The 16,915-nt window shown below is 35.4% G+C and overlaps 1 protein-coding gene across 5 annotated transcripts in view; it reads right to left on the bottom strand.

Moving 5' to 3' along the window:
• COP1 (COP1 E3 ubiquitin ligase) overlaps positions 1 to 16,915 on the bottom strand; it is a 246,479-nt gene that overhangs the window by 197,256 nt on the left and 32,308 nt on the right. For 3 of the 5 annotated variants that reach the window (XR_003523023.2, XM_027611142.2, XM_027611139.2), the window contains exons 3-5: positions 14,551 to 14,648; positions 8,849 to 8,925; positions 8,054 to 8,173 (exon numbers count right to left, since the gene is read on the bottom strand). Coding sequence is in view for 4 of the 5 variants with exons in the window: in XM_027611142.2 (XP_027466943.2) it covers positions 8,054 to 8,173; positions 8,849 to 8,925; positions 14,551 to 14,648 (295 nt within the window). In the remaining variant the exon portion in view is untranslated. The remainder of the gene's footprint in view (positions 1 to 8,053; positions 8,174 to 8,848; positions 8,926 to 14,550; positions 14,649 to 16,915) is intronic. The other 2 variants (XM_027611143.2, XM_027611140.2) reach the window with 1 other exon arrangement.

Here is a 16,915-nt window from a genome sequence, read left to right as displayed (position 1 = left end):
GTTTTGTTAGACCTGTCTCAGAAATTGAACAGCAAAGTAATCCTTTAAATAAGTCATTTAACCCACTACTAACAGTAAAGTATAATAATTCTCTAATCATTTCTTACAATTGCCAAAGCTTCCATAAATGATATGATCATTTAGCCTAATTATCTCATTTTCAGATGAGGAAACTGGAATAAAAGTGAAAAGAAACATTTAGGAAAAAAAGAAGAAAGAAGAAATATATTTAGACTCTTATTCTCCACCCTTAGTGCTCTGCAAGATAGCAAGTTTTATTACATTTGTCCCATCTGGTTTACAGTCAATTGTCTCAAAAGTGACCATGTCTGCTGTTGGAAAAGGAATATGCTTCAATTTTTTATTAAACATTGCTTTTCTGTATTTTTTAATCTTTTCTGCAATTAACTTTTTTATTCTAAAAATCAGATAAGACTATCTCTACTATGAAAATAGAAGCAGGCGCCTGGGTGGCTCAGATGGTTAAGCATCTGCCTTCGGCTCAGGTCATGATCTCGGGGTCCTGGGATCGAGCCCCGCATCAGGTTCCCTGCTTGGCAGGGAGCCTGCTTCTCCCTCTCCCTCTGCTGTTCCCCCTGCTTGTGCTCTCTCACTCTCTCTGTCAAATAAATAAAATCTTAAAAAAAAAAAAAAAGAAAGAAAACAGAAGCAACTGCTTGATTACAGCCCAATATAAACATGTGAATTGTATCATTAACTCTTCATGTCCCAATTCCATATCCTTCTGATACTGGCTTCTAGATAACTTCCAACTGGGTAAAAATACACCGCTCAGACCTACGAGAAGATCTAGTCTAACTAACCTTTATATATTTTACTATAAATGAATAATATGGCCCTTATGAGCTTAGTTACTATAAGTTCATCTTCCCAAGAAGAGTACACTTTAAGTAGTTTCTCAACAGGAGGGCAACTGGAATTTTGAGGGAAGAAATGTTTCCATTCCTTCCTTGAGGGAAGACTTTCCAAGTAGAACGATGCAGACATGTTATTTAGGAATAAGTAAGTAAAAACAAAAGTTTGCTCCGAGGAGTTAATATTAAGGATAAGGAGTAATGTAACTGAGGACTGCTGATTTTTTGCTATAAACCTTGTAAGATCATTTGACTTTGTAAATTAGGAGAATATTTTACTTAGCTTTTGTTTTTCAAAGGAAGGAAAAAGCAAAGAGGGCCAGGGGAACAAGAAAGAACAGAAGACAAAATAAAACTTTCCAGGTATGTCAGGAAGTCAAAAGTTCTAGGATTATAACCTAAAAACCCTGTAAAATCTTATGAATGTCTCCCCTACTTGGCTTCAGATTTTTAATCTATAAAATAAGAAGGCAAAATTTCACAAATGAGTCATATTGCCATATCTTACACAAATGTTACTTTTATCTGATAATTTTTCTCTGTATCAATACATAGTTTCCTTAAAATTGTCAAAAAAATTCTAAAGGATATGCACTTCTGGTATTATGACTGGCTACAACAGCTATCAACAGCTGAGGATACATGTAGGTAGGCCTTTTTTTTTTTTTAAGATTTTATTTATTTATTTGATAGAGAGAGAGACAGTGAGAAAGGGGAACACAAGCAGGGGGAGCGGGAGAGGGAGAAGCAGGCTTCCCGCGGAGCAGGGAGCCTGATGCGGGGCTCGAGCCCAGGACCCCGGGATCAAGACCTGAGCCGAAGGCAGACGCCTAACAACTGAGCCACCCAGGGGCCCCACCACATGTCGACCTTTCAAAGCATATGTGGACACAGAATTTAAAGGGAATTAATTCCCAAATTCTCAACCTTCAATATTTGTCTTCCTAAAACTGATCTGTTCATCAGACATCATTCCATTTCTAAATTCCAACCTCTTCTTTCAAAATTTCTTTTCATTCTCTAAAGAAGTTTAAAAAGGGATGGTAGGTGGGAGAAAGATGTATCTTTTACCCACCCTGAAATTTACCTTTATACAGTGTCTGGGGTATGAAAGTCTTTAGAAGAGCAAAATAAGGAAATAAAATACTGCTGCTTAAAAAAGCTAATTACTTTAAGTAAAGACTAGGTAACAAAACTTTTTATAAAAATAACAAATCTGGGGGCACCTGGGTGACTCAGTCAGCTAAGCACCCAACTGGTGATTTCGGCTCAGGTCATGATCTCATGGGTACTGAGATTGAGCCCAGCAATCAGCAGGGAGTCTGCTTGAGATTCTCTCCCTCAGCCTCTCCCCCAACACACATGCACACTCTCTCAAATAAATAAATATTATTTTAAAAATAACAAATCTTCTATAAACTAATTACTCTTACGTAAAGACTAGATAACAAATCTTGTTATTAAGTCAAGTAACTTCCAGTTCTTTGCATTGGCAGACGCTTAACGACTGAGCCACCCAGGCACCCCTTGAAAATTTTTTAACAGGGGCGCCTGGGTGGCTCTGTCAGTTAAGCGTCTGCCTTTCAGCTCAGGTCATGATCCCAGGGTGCGGGGATCAAGTCCCACATCGGGCTCCTTGCTCAGTGGGAAGCCTGCTTCTCCCTCTGCCCGCCTACTCCCCCTGGCTGTGCTCTCTCTGTCTCTCTCTCTAACAAATAAATACAATCCTAAAAAAAAAAAAAAAAAAAAATTTAATAAAAACTGTTAAATAGACAGAAGATACAAACACCCAATTAATAATTAAACGTAAAGAACATAAATGAACCCCTGAAACAATTTCAGAAAACATGTGCTTCAAAATACATGAGGAATAGGAGCACCTGGGTGGCTCAGTTGGTTAAGCACCTGCCTTTGGCTCAGGTCATGATTCCAGAGTCCAGAGTCCCTGGAACAAGCCCTGCATCAGGCTCCCTGCTCAGCAGGGAGCCTACTTCTCCCTCTCCCTCTGCTCCTCCCCCCCCCCACTCATGCTCTTTCTCTCACTCACTCTCTCTCTCTAATAAATAAAATCTTTAAAAAAAAATAAGAGGAATATTTATAAAAAGTGATGATATAAATAATACATAGAATAAGCAACTAAAACTTCAAAGAACTGGTATATACAGACACATTCACAATACAAAATATTTAAATTAAAAAATAGTAACCAATACTCTTCAAATTATAATGTAAAAGGTTACTCCCACAGTAACAATAAAAAAAGGGATAAACTAAAAAGTAAAATACTACAGTTGACCCTTAAACAGCAAAGGAATTAGGGACACCGACCCCCAGCACAGTCAAAAATCCACGTGTAACTTTCAACCCTCCAAAAATTTAACTACTAATAGCCTACTGTTGACCAGAAGCATTATTTATAACATAGTCGATTAATACAGTTTGCATATGTATTATATACTGTATTCTGTATTACTGTATTACAATAAAGTAAGCCAGAGGTAGCAAAATGTTATTTTTTTAATCACAAGGAAAATACATTTATAGTATTTATTTTTAAAAACCTGTGTATAAGTGGACCTGCACAGTTCAAACCTATGTTGTTCAAGGGTCAACTATACACTTTAAAGTCAATGGACTGAAACTGAAGCAACAACTGAACCCCAACTCAGCTAAATTCCTGATTAGGCCAGAAATCAATCTCTTAACCTGGCTCCCTGAAAATGGAAAAGGCAAGACCTTTCAGGAAGATAGTCTTAACTACTATAGTCTCTATACCAATTCTGAATACAGAATGTCTAAGCTACAATTTAAAAAATTAAAAAAAACATGCAAAGGTGGAAAATCAAAAGAAAAAACACGCAAAAGAATGAAATGAAAAGAGGAGCAGACTGGACAAGCTGAGGAAAGAAATAATGAACTCAAAGACAGTCCAATATAAATTATTTATACCAATTCGTAGAGAGAAAGGAAAAAAAAGAGAACACCAGAAATTTGTAGGATGATATAAAACATTATTACATATAACTGGAATCCTAGAGGAAAAGGAAAGCATAGGGCTGAATAAACCGTCACAATGTTCAAAGAACAGATCTTCTGGTACTGTAAAACAAACAGGATAAATATTTTTTTAAATAAAACCAAAAACTATCAGTCAAACTGCAGAAAACCAATGTCAAAAAGAGTATCTCTAAAAAGAATTTAAAAAAAGAGTTATCTTAAAAGCAACTAGAGAGAAAAAGGGCTATACTATCTTTAGGGAAAGAATAGTAAGAATGACTGCTAATTTCATCAAAAATAAAGAAGCAAAAAGACAATGACAAGTACTAAAAAGAAAAAGAATAACTAGACCTCCATAGAGAACAGAACTATCAGCTCTGCAAGTTATATTGACAAAAGGAAATGAGCCAGATGCCAGCTCAGATATGCAAGAAAAAAATGAAAACATCTAAAAGGATAAATATTGGACTTAAAGAGGGTTTTTTATTTTTCTGGGGTTTTTTTTGCATCATATCTTCAAAAGGCTATTAACTATTTAAAGCAAAAACAACTATTTAGTGTGGTTTATAACAGTTAATCACAAAAAGCAGGAGGATTTTGGTAAACTGAATTATTGTGAACTTCACATTTTCCATAAAATAGTATTTATTCAGTATTGACTATGAATACATTATCCTTGAAGTGGCATACTATAAACTCAAGGTTAGCTAGAAAAAGTATTTTATAATCTTTAGAGAAACCCCTAGAAATACAATTTTAAAAGTATGTGAAAAATAGAGAAGATAAAATGTAATATTAACATGGAGAATCCTAGAAACTTAATTTCTAAAGAAGCCAAGAAAAGAGGAATACAAAATAAGTAATATATGGAAAAATAGAAAATACCAAAGTGGCAGACCTCAAACCTGACCATATCAATAATTGTATTACATTAAAATGAACTTAAGAACTTGAATTAAATGAGTTTATTAGAGTGTGTTTAAAAAAAGAAACTCAGGGACACCTGGGAGGCTCAGTCAGTTGGCTCAGTCTGCCTTCAGCTCGGGTCATGATCCCAGGGTCCTGGGATGGAGTCCCACATTGGGCTCCCTGCTCAGTGGGGAGCCTGCTTCTCCCTCTGCCTGATGCTCCCCCTGCTTGTGCTCACTCTCTGACAAATAAATATATAAAATCTTTTTAAAAAATAATAAATAAAAAAAAGAAACTCAAGGGTGCCTGGGTGGCTCAGTTGGTTAAGCGACTGCCTTCAGCCTCAGGTCATGATCCTGGAGTCCCGGGATCGAGTCCCACATCGGGCTCCCTGCTCAGCGGGGAGTCTGCTTCTCCCTCGGACCCTCCCCCCTCTCATGCTCTCTCTCTCTCTCATTTTCTCTCTCAAATAAATAAAATCTTTAAAAAAAAAAAAAGAAACTCAACTACATACTATTAAGAGACACATTTTTAAAACACAAGGACAATGATGGAATAAAGTAAAAAAATGAGGAAGGATATACCACAGAAGCTCTAATCATAACTAAGCTACTGAGGCTATATTAACATCAAAAAATATAAAAGCAGACTTCAGAACAAAAAATGTTTCCAGCAATAAAGATACACAATTCATAATGGTAAAGGGGATAGTATGTCCAGAAGACATTACAATCCTAAACATGTCTTCAAAATACATTAAGCAAAAAATTCACAATTAATGAAAAATAGACAAAATTGTATTTTTAACACATATCAGTATATAGAAATAAAATATATGACAAAATATAGTACAAAGGCCATGAGAGAGGAAATGAAGTATATTATTCTAAGATTTCTATAATATAGATGAAGGTTATTACTCAAAGGTACAATGTAACAACAATTATATTAAAAACCCAAAAGAGGGCGCCTGGGTGACTCGGTTGAGCGTCTGCCTTCAGCTCAGGTTGTAATCTCAGGGTCCTGGGATTGAGTCTTGAATCAGGCTCCCTGCTCAACGGAGAATCTGCTTCTCTCTCTGCTCTCCCCCCTCCCCCCATATTCTCTCTCTCTTTCTCTCTCAAATAAATAAAATCTAATAAAAACAAAAGCAACCACTAAGAAACAAAACTGAAACTTACGGTGATAAACCCACAAAGAAAATAAAATGGAATCAAGAAAAATACCCAATCTAAAGTCATATAAATCATGTTGTCTGACCACAATGCAATACAACTAAAAATCAATTACCAAAATATCTATTTGGAAAAGTAGCAAGATCCACAACACACACACACACACACACACACACACACACACACACACACACACACACACACACACACACACACACACCCCCCCCCCCCCCATCGGACTACTATCAGATTGGCAACAGCTAAAAACGCGAAAATACCAGGTGTCTATATAGTACAAACCCAAAGAGCAACCTGGCAATATCTGATAAGTTAAAATGTGCATGTAAATTCTATAAACAGTAATTTCATTCCCTAAATCACTAAGTGTATATACATGAGCACAAGGAAACATGTATAACAATATTAAATGTAGTAGTGACACAGCTAAGAATTAGGAAGAACACAAATGTCCACCATAGGGGAATAGATATGCTCATGTAATGGATTACCATACATAAGCTAAAATGAACTAGATCTACATTTACCAACACAAACCTCAAAAACTAAACAAAGAGGCATATGTCAGAAGGATAAGTACAATCTGAAACTTTTTATAGAAACTTCTTTCAATTTTTTTATTTATTTTTGAGAGAGAGGAGAGAGAGAGAGAGCGCGCGCGCACAGCACACACAGGTGCATGCAAGAGAGAGAGGGACGGAATCCCAAGTAGGGTCCATGCCCAGCACAGAGCCGAATTTACTTTACAAAGATTTATTTATTTATTTATTTATTTATTTATTTATTTATTTATTTATTTAAGAGACAGAGAACGAACACGTGTGGGGGGGGGCAAAGGAAGAGAACTGTGGTAATCACTGCACAACACATGTATGTCAAGTCATTATGCTGTATAACTTAAGCTTATACAGTGCTATATGTCAATTATACCTCAGTAAAACTAAAAGAAAAAAATAAGTAAAAGATAAAGCCCTCTCTCCCAAAAAATATGGGAGAAATTTCTACCAGCCTTGCCCCCTCCCAGAATGGGAGAATCATTTTGGTAAGCATAACCTCAACTACTCCCTTCTTCTACTAAGATTCCCATTTGATCAGATGGAATCCAGATCTAAGTTATATTAATAATCCACCCACAGAATTTTTTAAACTGAAATCGGAAAGTCCCTTTTCTTCTATCAAAAAACATAAATGAAGAAAGTGCAAATAACCACATTATGTTATAAACATCTGAGAAAAGAAAATCAGACCTGTCCCAAGGAAATAGACACGAGAAGCACCAAAGAAAGATCCAACAACATTCAAGTGCCTGATCTCATCTCCATATAGTCTCCAGAGAAGCTGGCTATGGTTCCAATCCTCCCAATATTCGGTTGTTAAACTCTTCCTTTTCACATGTGTCAGCTACTCACTCCCTTACCCTGTCAACAGATACCCCCTTTTTGTTTAAGCTAGGTCAGGGAGGAATCTACTTATGCTAAGGTGTGAGTTGCCCCTAATGGATCATATTCAAATCCTAATACATGCAAATTCACATTTTATATTGTTTATAAACACTTTATATTGTTTATATTTATTTACATGAAATAAATGCAATTTTACATTTATTTACATTTTATTACATAAAACAGGATATATTTAGTTCCAGTTCCCATCTTTCTAAATGCCTTTATTTACAGGTGCCATCAACAGATACCTGCTAAAAGGATCTTATGTAGGTAAAAATAATCTCTATTTTCTCTTCCAAAGGGAAGATTGGCAAGGAATATATTCATTAGAAGAAAAATGACCAATATAATTGTTCCCTATTAAAATGAAACTGTACTTTCTCATAATCTTTCTTATCACTCAGTTTTTCTTAATATAAACTGGCCACTACAACTTATAAGAAATTTGTCTTTTCTTTTACTTGAAAAAGAGGAATCTTTTAGAAGTGATACCTTGCACATGCTCTTTCTTACTGAATAAAATTGGATGGACTGAGTGATAGATACTACCCTATTATTTTTAAACATTTCTAGATCTTTTTTAATGCAATAAAGACCACCACTTAAAATTTTTTAAAGTTCAACTGCCACTTACTGCTTCCAGTTGTTTCTTCTTCTGCACTAGTAATTCCAACATGAGGTTGACATTGGCCAAATCAAGGTTATCTTGATCAGTTCCCAACAAATCCTGAAATATTTGCCATCTGTGGCCATTCTAAAAATGAAGAAACATAGTAACTTCCTAAGAAGATTGTTTTAGGGAGCCTAAAATAAATGTTTAACTGCTTCTTCCTAATATGTTTATTACATAAATATCAAAAATATAATATTCTAACCCACACCTTCCTAGCCAATGGTTCCCCATAGCCTTCTAATTATAAATTAAACACTATTCCTCCCTTGAATCAATCTAGGTAACAGATATGGAAGGCATATTCATCAAGACAAATGTTAACTGAGCACGTCTAAAGGTATAATTCCCTTCGAAATACGTGCTTGGGTTTTAATTATTTGTCTAGCCATATGTTCAACTTTGTACTTGGTAAGGTATTAATTTAGGCTCACTTCCCTCAATAATTTAGGACTGATTCTCTTAAATTGAGAACCTTCCAACAGTTTTTCCAAATTACCAACCATAGTTCCACCCTGCCATATAATCCTCCAAATGTCATGTATTACAAGCCAACTCTGACTCAATGCGATCCCAGAAGACCTTTCAAAAGATGATCACTAAATTTTAGACAATGCAGTTCACAAAGTTCCTTATTAAACAGAATAATCTTAAACTTTCTTTAAAAAAAATCAATGACATGCTAAACTTTAATATCTAATTAACCAATAAAAACAAACTGAAATTTATTAAAAAATAGTAATAAGAGTTGAAACATACGGTGCTACTCACTGAGTGGTCCAATTTGAACCTCTTTTCCTCAAATCTTTGTTTCTGTTTGAGAATGAGCTCATTCACTGAAAAGAGAAACAAAACAAAAAGTACCTATAATTTGTATTATTGTTAAATGTATCATCTAATTGTTCTGTTTAAATGGGTTCTATTTTCACTTTTAAAAGTCCCCAAATTAAAAAGATGCTAAGCAGAAAATGCCAGGTTTTCACTTTATTTAAAATTGGAAAACAATTTTGCCACAAATTCTAATGCTACAACTGCTATTATTACTACTGCTATTATTAAAGGAGAATTCTCTGGAATATGTGCTTTCTCGTACACATCTCAATGATGACACTACCAGCACTGTGTGAGGCTGTTCCATCCTCCACATGGTACCTGGTTGATTCTGTAAGGTAGACACTAAGGATTTTTATTTGTTCTTCTTTTTGTTACTTTCCTATAAACATCATGGCAGATACTGTCAGTTACCTATCCAAAACCATTGCCCCCCTTTTTTAAAAAACAACTTAATTTTTTTCCAAGCCACATGCTTTCAGAAAAGCTAGGTTCCACCCCAGCCCAATGGTATGATTCTTGACTAACCTAAGCCAATCTAGGCACTCATACCCTTGGCAATAATTGACAATGGGATTAAGTATGTGACCTAGTTTTAACCAATGAAGGGTATGCTGTCTTTCAGAAAGAAATGGATAGGAAGAAAACAAATTCTTTCCCTCCCTTAAGAGATGATATCTGGAACTGCTCAGAGCTATCCTGCAATCTTGGGGGGAGATAGTCGAAGAACCAATACATGCTGGGATGGAGGAATAGAAAGATGGAAAGAACTTGATCATAACACTGAACCAATGAATTAACCAATTCTACAAATTCTTTTCTTCTGTCTTTAACAATTAACTGATAACAACAAACAAAAACAACAAAAAATCTGATAAAGAAAAAAACTAGCACTAAATCAGTTTAGCACTAGGCTAGTACTTTATAGACATTAACCTATGGGTTATTCTCCCCCATTTTAGAGATGAGGGAATATTAGAGGGAGCATCAAGAACTTACTCACAGTGACATACAATACAGAACAGAGTTGGGATACAAATCCAACTATCTAATATTTTCCATTATACCACAATCCAACTATAAATATTTCCAAACAAACCAGAGATGTATCAAGCCCATATTAGGAATCCAAGCTTCAAAGATAAATAAGACTCAAACTAAGTAAGATTCAATCTAAGACTCAAGCAACTCTGAGTAGGAAGACAAATATATATGATGTAGTAGTTGTAAGGTAATGTGATAAGCAGTACTATCATTGAGGTAGACTTAACAAAGAACACAGGACAAGGAGCAATCAAAGTGTAAATGAGCAGGCTACACATAGAAGGTTACACTAGAACTCGGCCATAACATGCACACAGAGATTCATTAAAGCAGAAAAAGAAGTGAAAAAGAATTGAGAAGGGTGTGAGAAAGAGGGGGTTAAATTCATACAAGAGCAGGAGATAAGATGACTTTAAATCAATATGGCTGAAACACAGAGTCAAAGTGACTTTGTTAATGATTTAATGGGTGACGAACTAAGGCTGCAAATGTAGATAGATGGGAGCCTGATTCTGAAGAGCCTGGTATGTATCTCACAAGCGAAGTTACTATTATAACCCAGGGAAGAAAAAGGAGAGCTTGAAATAATGTAGTGGGAATAAAGAGAAGTACATAAATAAAGAGTTTAATATTTCAGTTACAGAATTAACCATTTGAATAAAAACTGTGACTTAAACGGTAATATTTTACACAGGTATACCAAATTGCATTTTACTGAGAAATCTCGTGTATCACTGAACTTGAAGGATATTCTATATCCATAATTATAATTCTCTGGATCCATAAAATGGCCACAGTACTAAGAACAAACAAGCATTTCTACTGCTAAAGCTTCCATTCTAGTAACTATCTTTTTAGAAGCAGGAGAGTATAGTTAATGCACATATACTTGTGAGACAGGCGGCTTAGGACCAAATCCCAATTCCACCAATACTACTGTATAACTTTATAAAAGTAACCCAAAGTCTCTGTGCCTTAGTTTCCTCACCTGAAGAATGAGGATGATAACAAGAGTACCCATCTCACAGGACTGAAAATTAAATGAGTTAGCTTACACAAAGCACTTAGGACACTACCTGGCAATAGTAAGGATGTTATATGCTCTATTTTTTTTAAAACACGTATTTTAAACTTAGCATTCACATTGTCCCTTCAAAGAATAATAACGTTATTCATAAGGAAGATAAAATTCCAATTATAAATTTTAAATACAGAGAAAGCTGGAAAAGAGACTGAGCGAGGGAGAGAGATGGATGCAGGCAGTTGGAGAGACGGAGAGGGAGAGCTAGAGAGCAAGTCTTGGCAGGAGCAGAGGAGAGCAACTGCAGGAATTGGGGGGGGCGGGGGCAGGATAGATGGCAACAGGACAGGAAGACTTCACCTTGCAAGAACCTTCCAGTAATGGGGAAAAAGAAAGAGAGCTCTCAAGACCGAGTAGGACGGAAAGAATAGTGAATGTGTTGAAGGAGCAAAGGTGGGAGAGAATGAAAAAGAATACAATGGAAGGTAGAAGAGATGGGGGAAGGGAAGTCAAAAGAAAAAGGGTCTGTGGTATAGTGTTTAGGGCAGGAAAGGAAAAATCAAAGTACCTGACAAAAAATTATATGATTATAATGACCTGAAAACCAAATCTTTTTTGAGTGTTTAGCTTCCAATTCTTTGCTTTCATTAAAATTAAAGAAAGGACTTGACTTATTAACTAACTGAGCATTAAGATCGTTTTTGATAAGTCAATGCTTTTTTTCTTAATTTCTTAGGTCAGAACGAAGTCAAAAAACTGAGTGACGTTATTGTTAACAAAATTCCTTCAATCCCCATCAACTTATTCATGTAAGCAAAGTTTCTCAAGACTTACACTTTAAAACTAAAAAGAAAAACCTTAAAGTTACATAATGTTATATATCAATTATACCTCAAATTTTAAAAAAAACTATGATGATCCTAAAAAATGAATAAACAAAAAAATAAAAAGAATACAAATGAAACTGATTCCTTGTCCTAGTAATAACTTCCAAGGGTACTAGAACTGAGAAAAGCACCAAACCTTAATAAGCAGCACATTTTCAATAAATATTTGTCTAATACTTTATAAAATTTGTAAATATTTGACCAATTGCATACTACTCATGACTCAATAATAACTCAGAAAAAATATCTGAGATTTTTAAATGCTTAATATAAAATTATGTTCAAAAAAAATTTCTATGTCTATAGTTTCTATTTATATACATTTCTGTTACAGAAAAGTATTACAGATAGATCAATAGGGATTTCAAATGTGAAAATACATTATATAAGGATAAAATTATGTGGACGATAATTTAAGTAGAAGTGCAAAGAGAAAAGGAATGAATAAAACTTCCCATTGTTAATGAAAGGTGTCTGTTTTCAAATCAATGATAAATACCAAATCACTATGATTTAGATTTCACTGGATACATTTTATTTTTTTATTTTTTTAAGATTTTATTTATTTATTTGACAGAGAAAGACACAGCGAGAGAGGGAACACAAGGAGGGGGAGTGGGAGAGGGAGAAGCAGGCTTCCTGCTGAGCAGGGAGCCCGATGTGGGGCTCAATCCCAGGACCCTGGGATCACGACCTGAGCCGAAAGCAGATGCTTTATGACTGAGCCACCCAGGTGCCCCTCACTGGATACATTTTAAAAAGAGATAAAAGCTTTATTTTTAAATAACCAGATTTATAATACTCCTAAAGTTAGATCCTTTACAACCACTTACACTTACAAAGAAAAACTGAGGATGATAATTTTAAATAGGGGATCAATGTGTGATGAAGAACATCATTTTTCAGAATTTTTATGAGTCACCCAAGCAAAAAGTTTTGAAGACCACTGCTACAGAAAATGCATAGTTCAGCGCTTTACCCATGACTCAGGTAAATTTACAGTATTAAAGGGAAAGGTCCTGGGAAGCCTGGGTGGCTCAGTCGGTTAAGGATCTGCCTTTGGCTCAGGTCATGATCCCAGAGTCCTGGGATTGAGTACTGCATCGGGCTCCCTCTGCCTGCCACTCTCCCTGCTTGTGCTCTCTCCCTCTCTCTCTGACAAATAAATAAATAAAATCTTTAAATAATAGTAAAGGTCATAACCTATCAATAAAAAAAGTGCAAGGCTATCCAGTAGCCTTCAAAACTGTAAAACATATACTTATTTTACCATGGTCAAGAAGAAATCTGAAATTACTTCAGGTCCTCAACCCAACCAAGAATGACAGGCACCACACAAATAAATCATGTAATCTCACGCTGAAGCAATGGAAATAACTTAGAAGAGTTTTTTTCAGTAAAGTAAAAAAAAAATGAAATTCCATGTTCAGAAATAGATCTCAATGGCATCCTGAATGCACAGGATCCCTATCTACCTAATGTGGGAACCTATGAATTTGACTATTATTGTACAAATGGTAAAGAGTGGAAGGGATGATGGGAAGAAAAACAGGAAAAGATGTATCAGCATAAAATGTTATTTCCATGGCTGACATTCATAATCACATTAGAAGCTGCACTATAATTAAAAGACTTCAAATATGGGCATAAAATACTTACACTCCAATTATCCAAAACAAAAATTTATTATCCATAAAAAGAGGAGGTTAAAAACTAGATCATCACCCAGATAATTTCTAGCTCAGAAAATCAGTAAGTGTAACTTCACTATTCACTGGATACATGTGAGAATATATACTTAATGTATGAAATCACTTTCTAACTAAAACAGTACTATATTTTGAAAGTTCTTCCATACTAGTATATCGTGCTCCCTCTATTCACATAAAGGAATCTCCATCTTTTGTACTCGTTAAAGAATGTTGCCTGAAAATTTTAGTAAACACCAAAGTTGTTGGAAGATTAGCTTCCTTTCTGTATTTAAACATTCCAAAAGAAGTTTTCTGAAGTTATGACAACTGATAGAAAAGTAATTCTAGAGCGCACACAGCAGCATCAATCCATGTGTCCGAGTGCAGGGACATAGGATTTTGCTTTGCAGGACTTTCATTTCCCTTCTACCCAACCTAGCCCATAAAGTCCAGTCCTGCAGAGTATCACACCCTCAGTATTTCTTCTTTTCCTAAGTTCCTTCTCCAAGTTCTTCCTTTTCAATCGCCTCCCCCGTTCACAGACTCTCTTCACCTATCCAGGAATCCAACTGCCCAAGTTTCCACCTCCTCTTCCCCCTCTCCATTAACACTTTCTTCTCTTGACTCTCACTTCTGCCCCAGAAGCACAAGCAGCAGGAATGCACTACACTGTATAAAGAGACAGGTATTCTGGACCTCTGGCATCCCCTTTAACCTCCCATTCTGTCCCGCCATCTATGTAGTAAGAACTAAGAGTTGTGTCAATTTTTCTTTTTTTATGAAACTTAAAAACAATATAATATAGTACTAACAACACATGGTATGGAAAATACATCACAAAATAACGAAGACCGGGAAAGCACCCAGGTGAGTAGGAGAGAAAGACTTGCTTTACCCCTACACTATATTTTCTGAATAAATTAGTACTAGCATGCACTTTTGGGGATAGAATATTTTAAATAATAAAGAATCATTCCAAAGACTCACCCAAGAAATTAGGATACAGATGGTCAATATTATCCACAACATAGTTACACTTGGGACATCTATTATTATCCTCCAAACTCTGATGAATACACTTGTAGCTATTAGCAGAAAAAAAAAAAAAAATAGGGTTCATTAAATCAGTGAAGGATTAATAAACTGGTCATAAAATAATGCCTATAAGTCTTCTATTTCTCATTTAAAACAAGTAATTTGTTATCAAATTTATTTCAGCTTATATTTTATCATAATAAAGATACATAGAGCATTTATTAGATAACAGTATACAAAAGTTAATATTTAAAGATGAACTTGAAAAACAAGTCTACTGGATATAGAATGTTTAAAAAAATGTACTAAGTTTATGCAATTTAAACACTTTGTAACAACACCCAAGAAAAGCAAATGCCTATGATTTAGTTAAGCAAATACACTATTCATGTTCTTGGAGTGCTGATATCCTTAAATACAAAAGGAACACATTCAAATAAAAAAAAAAGAAAGTGAAAAACAGAAAAATCAACAAGACAAACATTAGTCAATAAGCATGAGAAAATCATCACCTTCAGTAGGATAAAAAAATTGATTTTAAATTATATACCATTTTTTACCAAACAAATTGGAAAATTAAAGAAAATACTATCAGAGTTAAGGAGCACATGTGAGTATAAACAATTTCATGTACTGTTGAAGTAAATGTAACTGCCACATTTCCAGACGGCAAGTTGTATGGAAAACCTTAAGGTTGTGTATCCCCTTTGATGTAATGATTTTATTTCTAGGAATTTACCCTAAGGAAATGAGCAGAGGTATATACATAAAAAGGTGCTCAATTCAAGATTATCTGTAAATAGCAAAATAAATTAGAAGCAACCAAAACACTAGGAAATTGACTAAATAATTTTGTAAACATCAATCCAAAAAAAAATCCCAAAAAATCATATTGCAATACATAACTATATGCCATGAAAAATAATCTAATAACACTGGTTATAGCTAAAGAAAGAGGATTACAAGAAATGTTTCCTTATGATATATATTTCTGTAATGTTTGACTTTTTACAATTACATATTGTCTTATAATAAAAAAACTTTTTAAATATTGTTCAACTAGGGGAGCCTGGGTGGCTCAGTCAGTTGGGCTCTGCCTTCAGCTCAAATCATGATCCCAAGATCCTGGGATCGAATCCTGCTTTGGGCTCCCTGCTTAGCAGGGAGTCTGCTTGTCATTCTGCCACTCCCTCACTCCTGGCTCATGCTCTTCCTCTCTCAAATAAATAAAATCTTTTTTTTTTTAAAGATGAATTTTTCTAAAAAGATTTTATTTAGGGGTGCCTGGGTGGCTCAGTCATTAAGTGTCTGCCTTCGGCTCGGGTCATGATCCCAGGGTCCTGGGATGGAGTCCTGCAACGGGCTCCCTGCTCCGTGAGAAGTCTGCTTCTCCCTCTCCCACTCCTCCTGCTTGTGTACCCTCTCTCGCTGTGTGTCCCTCTGTCAAATAAATAAATAAGATCTTAAATAAGTAGGCAGAGAGGCACTCAGCAGGAGAGGGAGAAGCAGGCTCCCCGCTGAGCAGGGAGCCCAATGAGGGGCTCGATCCCAGGACCCTGGGATCATGACCCGAGCTGAAGGCAGCCACTTAACCGACTGAGCCACCCAGGCGCCCCTAAATAAAATCTTTAAAAAAAAAAATATTGTTCCAAAAAACCACGAAAAATATCAAATTGACATTAGAAAAAAAAGTCACTAGATCACTTTTTATGAACTAAAAATGACAATCTCTAACATAGTGGATACAGTACAATCACATTTCTGTTTTTAAAAAACTGTGTATGTATCCATTTAAAATAAACCAAAAAAGGCATTCATCATAATATTAACATATATGTCTCTGGGTCATAAAATCATGGGAAACTTTTTCTTTTTAGATGTCTACAAGTTTCTATAGTAAAAAGGCACTGCTCCTAACAATCAGAAAAAAAATTACTTCTAAGAAATTACAAGGGTGATTTATAAAGAAGAGTCCTAAAAAGATACCACCTCTTTTATTCTGTATCCAAATTACTATAAATTTACTTCAGCTTTATAAGTTGAAGCTTTTTATAACCCACTTACTTCACTCTACCTTATGAAAATAGAAACCTACATCCATCAGGTTTCTCTGTACTAATTAACAACTATTCTTTCATCTCACATTTGGTACTTTCAAGATAAGTTTAAAAAGGACATCATAGGGTGCCTGGGTGGCTCAGTCGTTGCGCGTCTGCCTTCAGCTCCGGTCATGGTCTCAGGGTCCTGGGATCAAGTCCCACATCAGGCTCCCTGCTCAGCGGGAAGCCTGCTTCTCCCTCTCCCTCTCCCCCTGCTT

This window comes from Zalophus californianus, chromosome 10 (assembly GCF_009762305.2).
Source record: "Zalophus californianus isolate mZalCal1 chromosome 10, mZalCal1.pri.v2, whole genome shotgun sequence".
In the NCBI taxonomy this organism is placed as follows: Eukaryota; Metazoa; Chordata; class Mammalia; order Carnivora; family Otariidae; genus Zalophus; species Zalophus californianus.
The sequence above is the reverse complement of the archived record's forward strand: the minus strand, read 5'-3'. Positions and strand labels throughout refer to the sequence as shown.